This window comes from Sceloporus occidentalis, unplaced genomic scaffold (genome assembly GCF_023333645.1).
Source record: "Sceloporus occidentalis isolate IW3139 unplaced genomic scaffold, rSceOcc1.0.p SCAF_9, whole genome shotgun sequence".
In the NCBI taxonomy this organism is placed as follows: Eukaryota; Metazoa; Chordata; class Lepidosauria; order Squamata; family Phrynosomatidae; genus Sceloporus; species Sceloporus occidentalis.
This window is the reverse complement of record NW_028316989.1, coordinates 5,307,155-5,322,533: the sequence shown is the minus strand read 5'-3', so window position 1 is coordinate 5,322,533 and position 15,379 is coordinate 5,307,155. Positions and strand designations below refer to the sequence as shown.

Here is a 15,379-nt window from a genome sequence, read left to right as displayed (position 1 = left end):
GAATTGGCAATTCATTGAAAATTACCGAATTGGTAAAGATTTTCCTGGGATGCAAACGTGCCGGGTGCAAGTCTCCCAACTCCTCCTTGTAAGGTTGGAAAGAAACCTCATATAATCCGCTGGAAAGCAACTGAAATAATCCTAAATGAGCCCAAACGACCTGCTTTGAAACCTGCTGCAAAGAAACCTTCCTAATCCCGAAGTGGACTCTTTGCAAGCAAAAGCCAGAGAGCTCCAGAGGCAAAGATTTCCAATGGAAAAGTTCAAGATTTTCGAGGGATCGGACCTGAGCGAGATTTAGACTCCATCCACAGGTCAGGAATGATCCGCTTTGACACCGCTTTCAGTGCTATGGAATTCTGGGAACTGGTGTTGTTGCACCAGAGCTTCCGAAATGAAGCCATTTGAAGAGTCCAGAGGCTCAGGACAAAAAGGATGAGCTGAAGCCGGCGAGAGCTTCCCGACCTTCCTATACTTTAATAATAATAATAATAATAATAATAATAACAACTTTATTATTATTGCACTCTACTTTCGTTCGCATCCACCGAATTCGGGCTGCAAAACCGGATCCGTCGCAAACCAAGTATATGGTCCCAAACCCACGGCAGAGATAACCCGGTTTGAGACCGCTTTTAACGGCCCCGGCTCAATGCAATCCTGGGAATTTGTAGTTTATTGTGGCACCAGAGAAGGCTCAACGTCTCACAAACACTGCAACTGCCAGAATTTCCTTAGTATTGAGCCAGGGTAGTTAAAGCGGTCTCAGACTGCATTATTTCCGTAGTGTGGGTTTTGGGCCTAACTTTGTACAGTGTGTTACTTGTCAGCCCTACACCCCCCCCCCCCCTTTTAAGTCCTTTTCCAGAGCCATCCTTTGCGTTTCAGCGTTGGAGCCCAACTCGACAGAACAGAGTTCGAATCCCGCGAACCCAGTTTGGGCAAGTCACACTCTCTCAGCCTCAGAGGGATGCAAAGGCCAAAAAACCAATCCGAACTGATCTTGCCAAGGAAACTATGATCATCCTATAAGTCGGAAAGGGCTGGGAGGCACTCAAGAGCAACGACCATGAAGACATGCTCGGAACAGAAACTTTTAGGAGTCCGAAAAAAGGTTTTAGGAGCCATATATATAATATATATGGTTTTAGGAGACACACACACACACACATATATATATAGGAACTATATAGATAGATAGATAGCTATATGGCCATATATATATATATATATGGTTCCTAAAACCATATATATATATATTGGTTTGCTTTTGCTTGGACCGTTGGCGTTTGAAGGGTCCCAAAATAGTATCTATTCGCCTCCTTTCTCTTTTTTCTCGGCTGCTTTTCCTCTCGAAAAAGAGAAATCCTTCTGCCTTTTGGATGGATAAAAATGTCAAAAGTCAACTTCGAGGCAACTTTCTTCCTGGATCGAAAGAGAGAAAAAGCAAAGGAGCCAGGAAAAGAATGAGAGCTGATGCTTAGGATGAGTGGGAAGAAACATCATCATCATCATCATCATCATCATCATCATCATCATCATCATCATCATCATCATATCAATTATTATTAATATTATTAGAGCTCGTCCTTGGAATAGTGGAAAGAAACATCATCGTCATCATCATCATCACCACAAATAATAATAATAATAATAATTAGAGCTGGTCCTTGAAATGGATGGAAAGAAACATCGTCATCATCAATTTATTATTATTATTATTATTATTATTAGAGCTGGACCTTGGAGGGAGTGGAAAGAATCATCATTATCATCGTCTATTATTGTTACTATTATTATTATTGGAACTGATCCTTGGAACGAGTGAAAACCACCACCACCACCACCACCACCACCATCATCATCATCACCACCATCTATTATTATTATTATTATTATTATTATTATTATTATTATTATTATTCCTTTATATTCCGCCTTTCTCCCACTACTGGGGCTCAAGGCGGCTTCCTTCTTCCTGGGAAGAAAACCAAAACAGGGTCGGTTTTCGTTCCGGGGGTGGCTCTAATGGATCTACCAGATCTCCTTCCTTCTCTGGATAAACAAACAGACCCCTTTTGTGTCAATAAAACCCAAGTCCTTAGAAAAGGGCCCTAAAGGCATCAATGTCTCTCCATCGTCGGAGGTCCTTAAAGAGTCCAAAAGATATCCCCCCCAAAAGTGAGCATCAGAGCTTAGCCTTAAAGGAAGAAGGATTTGGGGGTGATCGAAAGGATGCGATGAAATTTCAGCATCCATAAATATTCCTCATAAATAGCTCTGGAGGGAAAGGGTTTGTTTTTTCTTTCAGGAAGAACCTGTTTCTTTTTGAACCGGGCTGCAAATCCCATTGAAAACGTAGGGCTTTCCAAGTGCCCCGTTCCTTCGAAGGGGGCTTTTCTTGCAAGGCTTGCAAACTTTGGAGGCTTCAGAGGTAAAGCAAACAAAAGCCCTCGGTGGGATTGCTTTCTGGCTTCCAGAGCTTTCTCCCAAATGAATGTCAGTGACTTCGGAAAGTCTCCCTTCCAAGGAAATCATGGATGAAATGAAGTCGGAGGAAGAAGGCGCAAGGGACTCTTCAGGTCCATTGAAACCCAAGGATGGCCACAGACTTGTAGGATCGGTGTAAAACAAGGAAGAAAAGTCAAGAAGAAAACTCCAAGGGTGCAATCCTATAAAAACAGACTTGGAAGAGACCCCATAAAGCCATCCAAGCCAACCCCATTCTGCCATGCAAGAAGAAACAGCCATTTGCATCAATGGGAGGCAAGAAATTGCAGCAAGGGACCATTTTAGGAAGAATAAGGTCTCGTCTGCACTGCGAAAAATAATGCAGTTTGACACCGCTTCGACAGCCCTGGCTCCTATATATGTTTATACACGCGATCCTGGGATTTGGAGTTTGTTGTGGCACCTTCTGACAGCGGAAGTTAACCTACATGTCCCAGAATTCCAGAGCATGGAGCCGGGGCAGTTAAAGCGGGATGAAACTGCATGGGTTCTGCAGTGTAGATTAGACGAATAAAGATCCTAGGATGGATCTATTCAAAGGCGGCTTCGGCTTCGTGGAAAGTATCGATCCAGATCAGAGCATCTTTCTTCTAGTGTCTTAAAGGTCTCCGGAGTCAATTTTGTTGTTTTTCCCCCTCTTTGAAACGGATCGATTTAGGAAATTGGAAAAATGGGGGGGGGGGGGGGAACCTTTCCTTCGTCTTTCTTCATCAGCATCCTGAACTTTGAAATTTGGGACTTTTCCCCTTTGCAACTAAACCGAGGATCGGGATTTTTGGGGGAGAACTTGATTGTGGAACTGAATTTGGTTAGTCTGAGGCTGAGAGAGTGTGACTTCGTTCCTGGAAGTCCCTGGGATTCGAACTCAGGCCTCCGAGAGGATCTCCAAGACCCCAGGCTGGCTAAAAGGAGAGAGGAAAACAACAACAACAACAACAACATTAATAATTAATGTATTAATTTATAATTCATATTATTGTTAATAATAATGGTCAATATTTCTCCCCCAAAGGCTAGCGAACCTTGTTATTGATCATTTGAAGAAATCAGGTCCTAATATTGGTCGCAGGGCAGAGAGTTATTGATCCGATCGACTTCTTTTTTGGGAGTAACTTGGGATCGGGTCCTCTGGAAACATCTTTATTTTAATTTAAAGACTTTTAAACCAGTTTCTTTTGGGAGTTTATTTCGGGGTTATTTGCCACGCATCACGTCCAAGTGAATTTGCTTAAAGATAAACTGGTTTCGGTCCAAAACCCACTTCAGAGATCATCCAGTTTGAGACCCTGGCTCAATGGCTAGGGAATCCTGGGAGTTGTAGTTTGTGGGACACACTGACCCTTCTCTGTCAGAGAGCTTTGGAGCCACAGCAAACTACAGCTCCCAGCCCTGAGCCAAGGCACTTAAAGCGGTCTCAAACTGGATCATTTCTGCAGTGGGTTTTGGGACCTGTTTCCAAATGCTCCACCGAAGTTGGAAGTTATTGAAAGGCTAGAAATGAGGGGACTGGAGGGGGAAAAATTCATAGGCGTATAATTAATTAATTAATTAATTAATTATTTTTATGCCGCCTGTCTCCCCAAAAAAAGGGAGCCAAGGCGGCTCACAAGATTTTTTTAAAAAAGCACCTTAAAAACAAGTTTTTTTTTAAAAAAAAAATCCAATTAAAACAACCCAGTTAGAACAGTATAAAATTAATATTATATATATATATATATATATATATATATATATTAAAATTAAGATTTAACATACAAATATTAAAACATACTAATTTATTATGGGGGGGGGCAATGTCTTTCATTTTCTCCTCTCCATAGCTGTGTTTCCCACATCTATAAATGTTTTTAAAAGCCTTGAAATGCCTCCAAAATTGCACTTTCCTGAGGCTCCTTTAAACTCATCCAAAAATACCCGAATTGCATAGAAACATAGGTCCGAAACACACTGCAAAAACAACCCCTGGAATCCTGGGAGTTATAGTTTATTGTGGCCCCGGAGCTCCCTGACAGAGAAGGCTCAATGTCTCACAAAACTACAATTCCCATAATCCCATAGTATTGAGCCAAGACAGTCTGAAACTGGATTATTTCTGCAAGGTGTTTTGGACCCTGTTTAAAAAGATCCAGGGTTAGCCGTGTTGGCCTGAGAGCAAAGTACGATAATACCCCAAATCCACAAAATGCAACAACAATAATACGCCAAACCCACCAAACAGCGATGCCTTTATAGGGGGACAACCAAGATGCCCAAACGACACGATGCAAGCCTTCTTCATCCATTGGCTTCATAGAAAGGATCAGGATGCAAAGAATTAAAGAAGCTTCCTTCAGGCTGCATCCGCACTGCAGAAACAACCCGCTTTGAAGCCGCTTTAACTGCCTTGGTTCAGTGCTATGGAACAAGGGGGAATGAATGGTGTAGTTCTGTGAGACATTTAGCCTTCTCTGTCAGAGAGCTCTGGTGCCACAGCAATCTACAGATCCCAGGATTCCATAGCACTGAGCCATGGCAGTTAAAGTGGTGTCGAACCGGATTATTTCCGCAGGGCGGATGCAGCCACAGTCTCTCGGGAGGGTTTCATCTTTTCTTTCCTCATCAAATAGAAATAAAATACAATAAAACACCTTCTGTATCTGCTGAATGCCAGCAACATTTAAAATCTCGTCCGAGTTGTTGCAAAAGCTTGTGAGCTAACTATTTGGGAGTAACGACGTTATTGCAAAGGAATTTGCTGCGTTGTTTCCTTAGTTTTTAAGGTGGACATAAACTCCCTCGGCTGTAGGGCTCTTGAAGTGTTCATTTCGTAATCTAAACAATGGCATTTTTATTCCGAGTTTGAAGTCCTAGGCTTGCTTTGCTGGAAGTGGGTACATTCACTTTTAGGATGCCATTCGCACTGCAGAAATAATCCACTTTGGCACCACTTTAACCGCCACGGGTCCTTGCTGCGGAATCCTGTGATTTGTAGTTTGTTGTTGCACTAAAACACTCTGACCGAGAATGCTCAATATGGCTGTATCCGCATCCATGCTGTGGAATCTTGGGATTTGTAGTTTAGTGTGGCCCCAGCTCTCTCTGACAGAGGGGGATAAATAACTCCTAAAACTACATTTCCCAGAATCCCCTAGCAGTGAGCCAGGGCGGTTCAAGCGGTCTCAAATTGCATTATTTCTCCAGTGTGTTTTGGCAAGGAAACTCTGGTGACAGAAGAAACTCCCAGAATTCCATAGCATGGAGCCAGGGCAGTTAAAGTGGGGTCAGTAGGGCGGTGGGGAATGCCGCCAACGGCTCGCAAAAACTACAAATCCCGGAGTCGTGGCAGTTAAAGCGGTGTCAAACTGGATTGTTTCTGCAGTGCGGACGAAGTCTGTAGCGAAATGCGTACAAAGTCGGGCGCCTTCTAGAAAGCGCAGCAATGGCAGGATTCAGGTCGGGAGTCGGAGGGAACAAAATACAGGGACAAGGGAATGAATAAAAGATAAATATAGGTCCCAAGGACCCTGGCCCAGTGCTAGGGAATCCTGGGAATTGTAGGTCCAGACTGCAGATTGAAGTTGCATTCAACAGGACTCAGCTTCGGTGTATTTTAATGTCAGTTGGGGCAAAAATGTGTCACACATTAGAATATATATATAAGACTTTACAGCAATGTGGGTCTTGTTTTCATTCTGTTCTGGGTTTCTTTGTGGTGATGCTGCTCTTTTAAAGTCCTATTTAATAAACTTGTCCAGAAATGCTATGATATATATAGCATTTCTGGACAAGTTTATATTTGTATTTATAGACTTATTAAGTCCAAAGGCACTGCAGAAACCGTCCAGTTTGAGACCGCTTTACTTGCCCTGGCTCAGTGCTAGGGAATTCTGGGATCTGTAGGTTTGGGGAGACATTCACCCTTCTCTCTCAGAGAGGTCTGGGTCCCCCAACAAACTACAATTCCCAGGATTCCCTAACACTGAACCAGGGAAGTTCAAGCAGTGTCAAAGTGGATGGTTCCTGCAGGGCATCTTGGACTTACTGTAGAAATAACCCACTTTGACACCACTTTCACAGCCATGGCGACCTGAAATACACACACACATACATATATATGTGTGTACACACACACACACACACACACACACACACACACACACACACACACCTATAATCTCCTCATGATCCAAAACTCACTGCAAAAACAGGCCAATTTGGGATTGGTTGAGCTGCTCTAGTTCACTGCTAGGGGATCCTGGGAATTGTAGTTTATTGTGGCCCCCAGAGCTCTCTGACAGAGAAGACTCAGTGTCTCACAAATTGAGTCATTGAGTCAGGGCAGTTCAAGGGGTCTCAAAGTGGACCATTTCTGCAAGGGTGGCTTGGACCAGATTGGGTCTGATTTGCCAAAAGAAGGTGGCTGGTGGGGAGAAGACATTTCCTAGAATGGGGAGCAACTCCTTCCTTCCTTCCTTCCTTCCTTCCTTCCACTTGTCCTCTTCTTGTTGTCTGGCTCCTTTGCAGCGGCGTGGCTTTGTCCAGAGCCCACTTCGAGAAGCAGCCTCCTTCCAACTTGAGAAAGTCCAACTTCTTCCACTTCGTCTTGGCCCTCTATGATCGTCAAGGGCAGCCAGTCGAGATCGAGAGGACAGCCTTCGTGGACTTCGTGGAAAACGACAAAGTAAGGCTCCTTAACCCCCCCCCCCAATAATTAATAATTATCATAATTAAAATCTAGTCCCCCAAAAAACACTCCCTTGTTTTTCAGTGGCTCAGTACGATCTTGCAAAGAAACCTTCCCCACTCTTCTAAGCAAACTTTAATGAAACTAGGGTCCAAAATATACTGCATTGTAGAAATAATGCAGATCAACACCACTTTAACTGCCATGACTCCATGCTATGGAATCCAGGGATCTGTAGATTACTGTGGCAGAGAAGGCTAAATAGCTCACAAAACTACAAATTCCAGAATGCTAGGGCAGTTAAAGCATGTAAGACTGGATTACTTCTGCAGAGCAGCTGCAGGCAGAGGCGTCCTTTTAAAGGCCTGCAAACACACCTGGAAGGTTCCTGGGCTTCTGGTACGGTTGCAGAGATGCATTCCCACAATGGATGATTGATCAAATGTGGAAAGCTTTAGAGAAAGCATGTGTAGGATAGAGGCATGCAGGAAACCGTTCCTGTCCAAAGGTCCATTGCTCTAATAGCAAATGGCTGAAGGGAGTTACAGAGAATGAGAATGAATGGCTTCAAAACATCTTCCAGCATCATGTAATAAGAAAGGACAGGACCCCTGGTTAGGTTCAGCTGGATCTACAAATTCAGCACATCCATTTTACTTTCTTTGAGCCTTCAGTTTGCTCACAATCAGAATGCATTCTGGGCACCATGAGAAACCTTCCTGAAGCACAACGCTTGGTCTCAGAAAGTATTCACCTGGCCTTCTGGCCTTGCTAAGCCAGTCTCCCATCACCACAAGCAGTGGTTAACTTTCTTGGCACAAGGGGTACAGAGTCCTAAAAGGCACCAGATCTCATCTAATTTGGGAAGTTAGACAGAATAGGTCCTGGTTAGTACTTGGATGGGAATCCACCAATTATGGGGGTGGGATGGGGTCTTTGGAGCAGGTGTTATGGCATCTGCAAATTCTTATGCCAAACCTTCTCACAACCAAACAATATTATTAACTGCTCAGATTATTTTAGTACTTGTATGGCATAGTGGTTTGAACGTTGGACTAGGACTCTGGAGACCAGGGTTCAAATCCCTGCTAAGCCATGAAACCTGTTGGGTGACCTTGGGCAAGTCACACGCTCTCAGCCTCAGAGGATGGCCATGGCAACCCTCCTCTGCATTAAAGCTGTAGTGTGGATGCAGCTGAAATCTGTTCTGAATTGTGTTATTTCTGAATCAGTTATTTCTCCCTTCTTTTCAGGAACAAGGCAATGAAAAAACCAATAATGGGACCCACTACAAACTGCAGCTTCTTTACAGCAATGGTAAGTCAGCTGATGATCTCTCTCCATCTTTCCCCCAACAAAAGGTTGTGGAAAAGTTATCTTACCCTTAAGGCAGTTCTTGACTTAAACAGATACGTTGGAGTCTGTTGGTTAGTCTCACCTATAGTAGACTCATTGGATGAGTTGTTGAATGGTGAAGACAGCCAGCCTGGTGTAGTGGTTCGAGTATTGGACCATGACTCTGGAGACCAGGGTTCAATTCCCATTCTACTACTACCATAGACCTTGGGCAAGAAGTCACACTCTCTCAGCCTCAGAGGAAGGCAACGGCAAACCTCCTCTGAACAAATCTTGCCAAGAAAACCCCAGGATAGGTTCGCATTAGGGTCACCATAAGTTGGAAATGACTTGAAGACACACAACAACAACAAGTAACACCTGCTGAAATCCCCTCTTCTACACAACTATTAAAGATACAGGAGCCCTTCCCAGTTCTCACTCTGGCAGCTCTAGTAGGGATAATTTAATGTATGTGTGCATGTAATGTGTATATGTGTAGTCTGAGGTGGGCAAAGGACAGACCTCCAGAAGTTGCTGAACTTCATCTCCCATCAGTCGTACTCAATATATTAAGTGATCAAGAATGCTAGGGGCTGCAGTTCAGCAGCCTTTGAAGGGCTACACTTTGCCTGCCCTTGGTATAAATGGAGAGGTGCACATGGCTTTAGTCTTGCTGGCTTTTCACTCACAATCCTGGGAAGGCTATCCTTATGGGAAAGGGATCATTTGGAAGCAGTTTTATCCTTCTCCCATATACGACTACTTTTATGTTACCTGTAGGTGTCAGAACTGAACAAGATCTCTTTGTGAGGCTCATTGATTCAGTCACAAAACAGGTAAGATCCATTTCTTTTTTCTGCTTCTAAACGTGTTGTTGGTGTTGTTCCTGTCCTCTGATCCATTTGTCTGTCTGCCTTGCTCCTTACTCAAAGTCAGATCCATTGTATTGTAATCTGGGAGGGGTACTATATTTCCCAAATTAACAATTTCTAATGCGGGTTTTGGGTTTTTTCTTCTTCTTTTGTTAGCTGAGTGTGGAGAAAAATGCTAGAAAAACACTATAATTTCCAAACATTATTTCCCCTGCCCCAACCCATCCTTTAATTTTTTATTTAGTTGGAGAGAAATTTTGTCTGGCGAATTTTATTTATTTGTCTATTTTGATGCCAACTCTTGGTAATTCTCCATGTATTCTATAGCCTATCGCCTACGAAGGACAAAACAAGAATCCCGAAATGTGCAGAGTTCTGCTCACTCATGAAGTTATGTGCAGGTAAGACAATCCCATTTATTTGTGGTAGACTACTATGACACCAGGAGCTTACTGCGGCTAAGCTGCTCTGATTTTGGTCAGTGCCTGACTGGGCATCCAGATGGGTATCACCTTGAATTTCCAGAGAGAAGAAAGATGGAATAGTAATGGGTTAAATATAGGTTCTTAGTGTGACATTATTCTCTATCTCTATCTCTATCTCTATCTCTAGCTCTAGCTCTAGCTCTAGCTCTTGCTCTCTTTCTTTTTCTTTCAAAGTACCTTCTCATCAAGATCACTTGTCATCATCAAATAACTATCAATTTAGACTCTGGACAAATAATCAACCAACAGCATTATATGTCCTTAAATTATAATATCATCAATCCTGAACAGGTGTATGTGGTCCTCCGAATGTTGTTAGACTGCATCTCCTGAAGATCTACCCACTCAAGGTGGGATCTCATACTTGGCCATGATGGCAGGGGCTGATGGGATTTGTAGTCCACATGCCTCCCAGCTCCTATCCAAGAAGACAGGTAATGAGCTGTGGCCATCTCCGGAAGATCTACCCACTCAAGGTGGGATATACTGACTTTATAGGAATAATGCTATGATTCACAGTTATCCCTGGAGAGACAGCAAGAAAGGGCATACACTTGGTCCTTCCACAAGGGAATCTCACCACAAGATCAAGAGAGGCAGGTGTGGAAGTGTTAGTTACTAGTCCCCTCCAGTGTTATCGATCACAGTTCCACAATCCCCACCTGTCGGCCATGTTAGGTGGGGCTGATGGAAAGTTGTAGTCCAATATGTTTGGGAGTCACCAAGTTGTCTACCTCTGTTGCTTGGATTGGTCTCCATTAATGGCATCCAAACAGTATGTGTCTTTACTGATTCTTCCTCTGAAGTGTGGAATAAGCAACGTTCACAGGCAAGTTCTTTTGCTCTGAACTCTGAATTCAATATCAGAGAAATTACTGGTGTGTTTGTCTCTCTGTGTGTGGTGTTCCAATGGTGGGTATCATCATCATCATCATCATCATCATCATCATCATCATCATCATCATCATCACCATCACCACCCTGCCTTCCTCCCAGTACAGAGACTCAAGGCGGCTTTCAAATCTAAAGCAGTCAAGTTAAAAACTTGGTAGAAAAGAGCAAGACTAAAACTACCAACATAGGCTTATCTTATCTGCCAGTAATTAAGCCTCACCATTTCAACCTTTTTAAATGGAGGAGAAACCCTTAGGACTCGAGCGTGGCTTTGGCGCAGCTTCCAGACTCTTAGGACAGCATACCTCCAAAGTGACCCGAAGCAGCTTTATTTTGGCCAGCCTGTATGGGCCCATAGTTGGCACAATTGGGATATAAGGGAGCACTTTAAACTGCCATCATGTGTCTTCAAGTCATTTCCAACTTATGTTGAGCCTAAATCATGGGGTTTTCTGGGGCTGAGAAAGTGCGAGTCACCCAAGAAACCCAGTGGTTTCTGTGGCTGAGCAGGGAATTGAACTCAAATCCAATGCTCACAAAACAAGAGCTAAGCTTGCATTTAAATCTCCCCTATTAGTATACATTAGATTTAATAGCAGTAAGGCATATTTCCTAAAACCAGTGATCATTGCTAACATGAGAGGGGAAAAAAGGCATTTTATAACCAATTTGAACAACAGAGTACAACTCAAAATGGACACACTGCTCACTCCAGGGCCACTTATTATATTTTGGGAGACAAATTCATGCCACATTTTAGGAGTCGCTAACACAGTCATCGCAACTTTATGAGTTGAACATTTGTCCCCATCAGTTATTAAATGAATTAGTTTGTTGTCACCATCTGAAAAAATACTTTTTTAGAATTGCAAACAGGGAACCTTTCGTGTGAAATGGTTCAGCTTAAAGCGAAAAAAAGGGAAAAAGAGATTAAGTCAAAAGAAAAGGAAGACAGGGGAAAAAAGAGGTTGTGTTTCGCTCTTTAATTTCCATCTACAGTAGCAAAGATAATGTAAAATATAATTACATGAAGATAGGTGTGTGGTTGTCACTGTTGAGGTTTTTTTTTTATTGTGATAACATTTCATCATGTCTGTTGACTGTCTCTTCCCAACCATATAGCTATTGACTTTTGTCCCTATAGAATTATGCTTGTCAAAATATGCCATGCCTGAATTAAAGTGGTACTATGAATTTGACTCTCCAATGTTAAAAAGCACAATTTTATTAACCCTGAGCCATCTATTTTTGATAGAGGAACCAGAAAAGAATTAGAATTATGTGGAGTCCTTTCTATGTAACACTCTGGATTAGGGAACCAAATAGATAATTCAGTTCAAAATCCTAATAATTCGAAAGGAAGTGTCTTTGGTGTCTTATAAATTGGAGGTTAGATTTTATGTATTTGTTTCACTAAATAAAGACTACACAACCCACTCCAAATGGGACTTGTATTGGTCTGTCCAAGCTTAGCCGCATTTGACACTTTTCTTTTAGGCACAATCATCACATCTTGTGGTGGCCTGCTTATGGAGCAGCATCAATTTTTTAAAGCTCTTAGTTTTTGCCTGTGTTGGTAACACAGTATATCAAAATTTAATGTACTGTATTAGCTTTGCCGTTCGAGTGGATGCCCATTGTCTGTGAGTGACAGGCCTTGCTTTTCAGTCTGAGTCGGATGATGAACATCTTTCTGATTTGCCACATGGAGCTGCATGACTATTCACCTCAAAATGTAGACAAGTGTATCCGGCGCCTTCTACATCTCTCTCCAAGTGACAGATGCAGGCTTAGCGGGCATGTTGTCTAAATATTCATGCAGATGCAACAGTGTGTCGCCGGTAGAAGAGGGGAAATCTCTGATCCACAATAATTAGGATTCTTGTTTAGTGTTGAGCACTTGTTTAGTGCTGGGCTGCATCCGCACTGCAAAAATGATGCAGTTTGATGTTGCTTTAATTTCCATGGCTCAGTGCTATGAGAGTCTGGGGACTGCAGTTCTGTGAGACATTTAGTCCTCTATTTCAGGGAGAAAATGCCAATCCCAGGATTCCATAGCATGGATCCATGGCAGTTAAAGTGCTGTCAAACTGGCAGTGCAGATGCACCTCCAATCTCCACTATAAACAGCAGTTACAGTGCTGTCAAACTGGATTATTTCAGCAGTGCAGGTGTAGCTCCAGTAGCCACTGTATTCTTAAGTAGGGTTGCCAAAGTGAAATCTAGGGATAGCTCCTATACTGTAAGCCTCTCCAGGCATCTGAAGAAGTAGATCAAGTCTATGAAAGCTTATGCTACAACTTCTTTTGCACAGTTATCCTCAGAGGTGCTACAAGATCCCTGATATTCCACACTTTCATGGCTATATCTCTGAGCCCTACTTAACATTTGTGTAGAAGACAGAATGTCAGCAGATGTTGCTTGCTACCTGGTTGTATGACTCACAAAACCTGCAGCAATTCCCTCTCCTTACCAACCTTCAAAATTATAGGAGCTCTCTCTGGTTTTCAATGTGGCAACCCTAGGCCCTTGAAATCTTAAGCACCCTCCAGGAAATGTCATGGAAGTCAATATGATCAAAGATTTCAAAGGAACTGAAGAAAGCTTGGATGAAGATGTTCGGCTCAAGAGTTGCAACTGAACAGACATGTTTGCAAAATTGTACATGCAATGTACTGCAAAGCTGCATGTGTGTCGGAAAATTGTAAAACATAAGTCATCTCCCTTGCTTCTGGATTAATGCCCCCTCCCCAGTCTTGCCAACTACTTTCTAAGAGGGGAAACTGTTTTGTCTGTCTGCTGCCAGAAGTCAGAGCGCCCTTGATGCTCAGGGGGCTGAAAAGATATTATAATGTGAACAGAAGTAGTCTCGGGGCCTACAGCTGGCTAATAACAGCGTTGCATTGAGCGCCAGCGAGACCCACAGCTGTGACTTTCGCCACAAGGCGCAGACTAGACAGCAGCAGACATAATCAGCTGAGCCAGCCGGCCACTGAGCTTAGGTCTTTATCGGCCAGATGGTGTGAATTTAGACACTTTTGTTATGCAATGCCAGGGAGGAGTTGGGGAGAAGAAAACAAAACAAAGGCCACCATGCTGGGTGCTTATTTGAGTTTGAAATTAGAGACAGATTTTTTTTTCTTGGTGAAAGTTGAGGGCTGAATTTTAAAACCATTTTCAAAGGGGGAGAGTGGGGGAAAGCCATAAGCCCTTCTTTGAAACGCACACCGCCTTCTGGACACTGAGTTTCTCCAAGGCTATATTTCATCTGGAACTGTGCATGCATATATATATATATATATATATATATATATATAGAGAGAGAGAGAGAGAGAGAGAAGGGATTAAAACCAGAATTAAAGAATATAGCATGAGCAAAAAGGTTTTGCCTTCTGTCTTCTTTAGAGGAAGCTGAGTTGCATCCAGTGTGGCAGTTTTGGACACTAAAGTCTTTGCTTTTTCATCATCATCAAAAAGGAAAGACTTTAGTGTTTTATTATTAGTGTTCGGAAACTGCCATATTGGATGCAGTTCAGTTTTCTTTGAAAAAGACAGAGCTGCATCCAGTGTGGCAGTTTAATAATAATAAGAAGAATAAGAATAAGAAAGTCTTTAATGTTCTAAACTTGCAGAACAACCAAAGAGAACAGTTCCTTTATGTGTGACCTGCCTTAGGCTAGAGTGCAATCCATTTGTGGGTCCCACCTCAGCAGCTTCAGACTCTAGTATCACAGGTACAGGCTGGACAGAATATAATAATTCACCATTGAAAAATGGGACACATGGGTCCAAGCAACATCAGAGTGTAGTGTGTGATGCTGTCATAACCACAGCTTATTTTTCACCGAGCCCAAATTAAGCATACCTTCCATGCTTTGAACTTATGAGTGAAAATGTTTTGGGATGGGGAACTGTCCTGTTTTCATTGATAAAGATTCTGGTCCATCCTCTGCCTCCTGCTGAGTTGAGGTCAAACTCCTTTTGCACTTCGAACTCAGTTTGCAGCAATTGAAGTAAGCTGAGGGCAAAGGGGGAAATGGGAGGAGGAAGAGAGAGAAACTGGGACATTTTGAAGCAGATGGAAAAGTGGGACAGTGGAGGTTTAATCTGAACTGTCACTGCCAAATTGGAACAGTTGGAGGGCATGAGAGAGCATTCCTACAGCATTCAGCGTTGTATTAAGAAGGGATATCAACAAGGGATGAGGCAAAAAGATATTTGTGTTCAAATTATTTTTCTACATAACATTGAGTCTCAGGGCGTTGTTGCAAGGCACACAGTTCCCTTTCCTTTGTGGGTCTGACTCTTATCCAAATGGGAGAATAATTTTGATACTATTCATTTTCACACAAGATAATAAGACCAGTGGCTGCTTTCTTACCTGGGAGAAAGTCCCAGGGAATGCAATGGGACTTCCAAACTAAGATGACCAGCACTGTACTTTTGGTTGCTTTATAAGTATCTGCCAAATTAAAGCACAATTTTTTAATTTTTAAGGCTTCATTGGTGTGGCTTATCTATGCTATTCTGTTCGTTTATGAAATGTATAAATATCACACCCCATGTTATAGGCATTCTTTTGGTGAAGTGTAATAAAAACCTGTCATAAATCTAAG

At 42.6% G+C, this 15,379-nt stretch overlaps 1 protein-coding gene across 1 annotated transcript in view; it reads left to right on the top strand.

The window, feature by feature from the left end:
- Positions 1–15,379, top strand: part of EBF2 (EBF transcription factor 2) — a 186,199-nt gene that overhangs the window by 1,353 nt on the left and 169,467 nt on the right. Inside the window, exons 2-5 of the mRNA XM_089539038.1 lie at positions 7,015–7,171; positions 8,428–8,491; positions 9,293–9,348; positions 9,712–9,785. Coding sequence (XP_089395164.1) covers positions 7,015–7,171; positions 8,428–8,491; positions 9,293–9,348; positions 9,712–9,785 — 351 coding nt within the window. The remainder of the gene's footprint in view (positions 1–7,014; positions 7,172–8,427; positions 8,492–9,292; positions 9,349–9,711; positions 9,786–15,379) is intronic.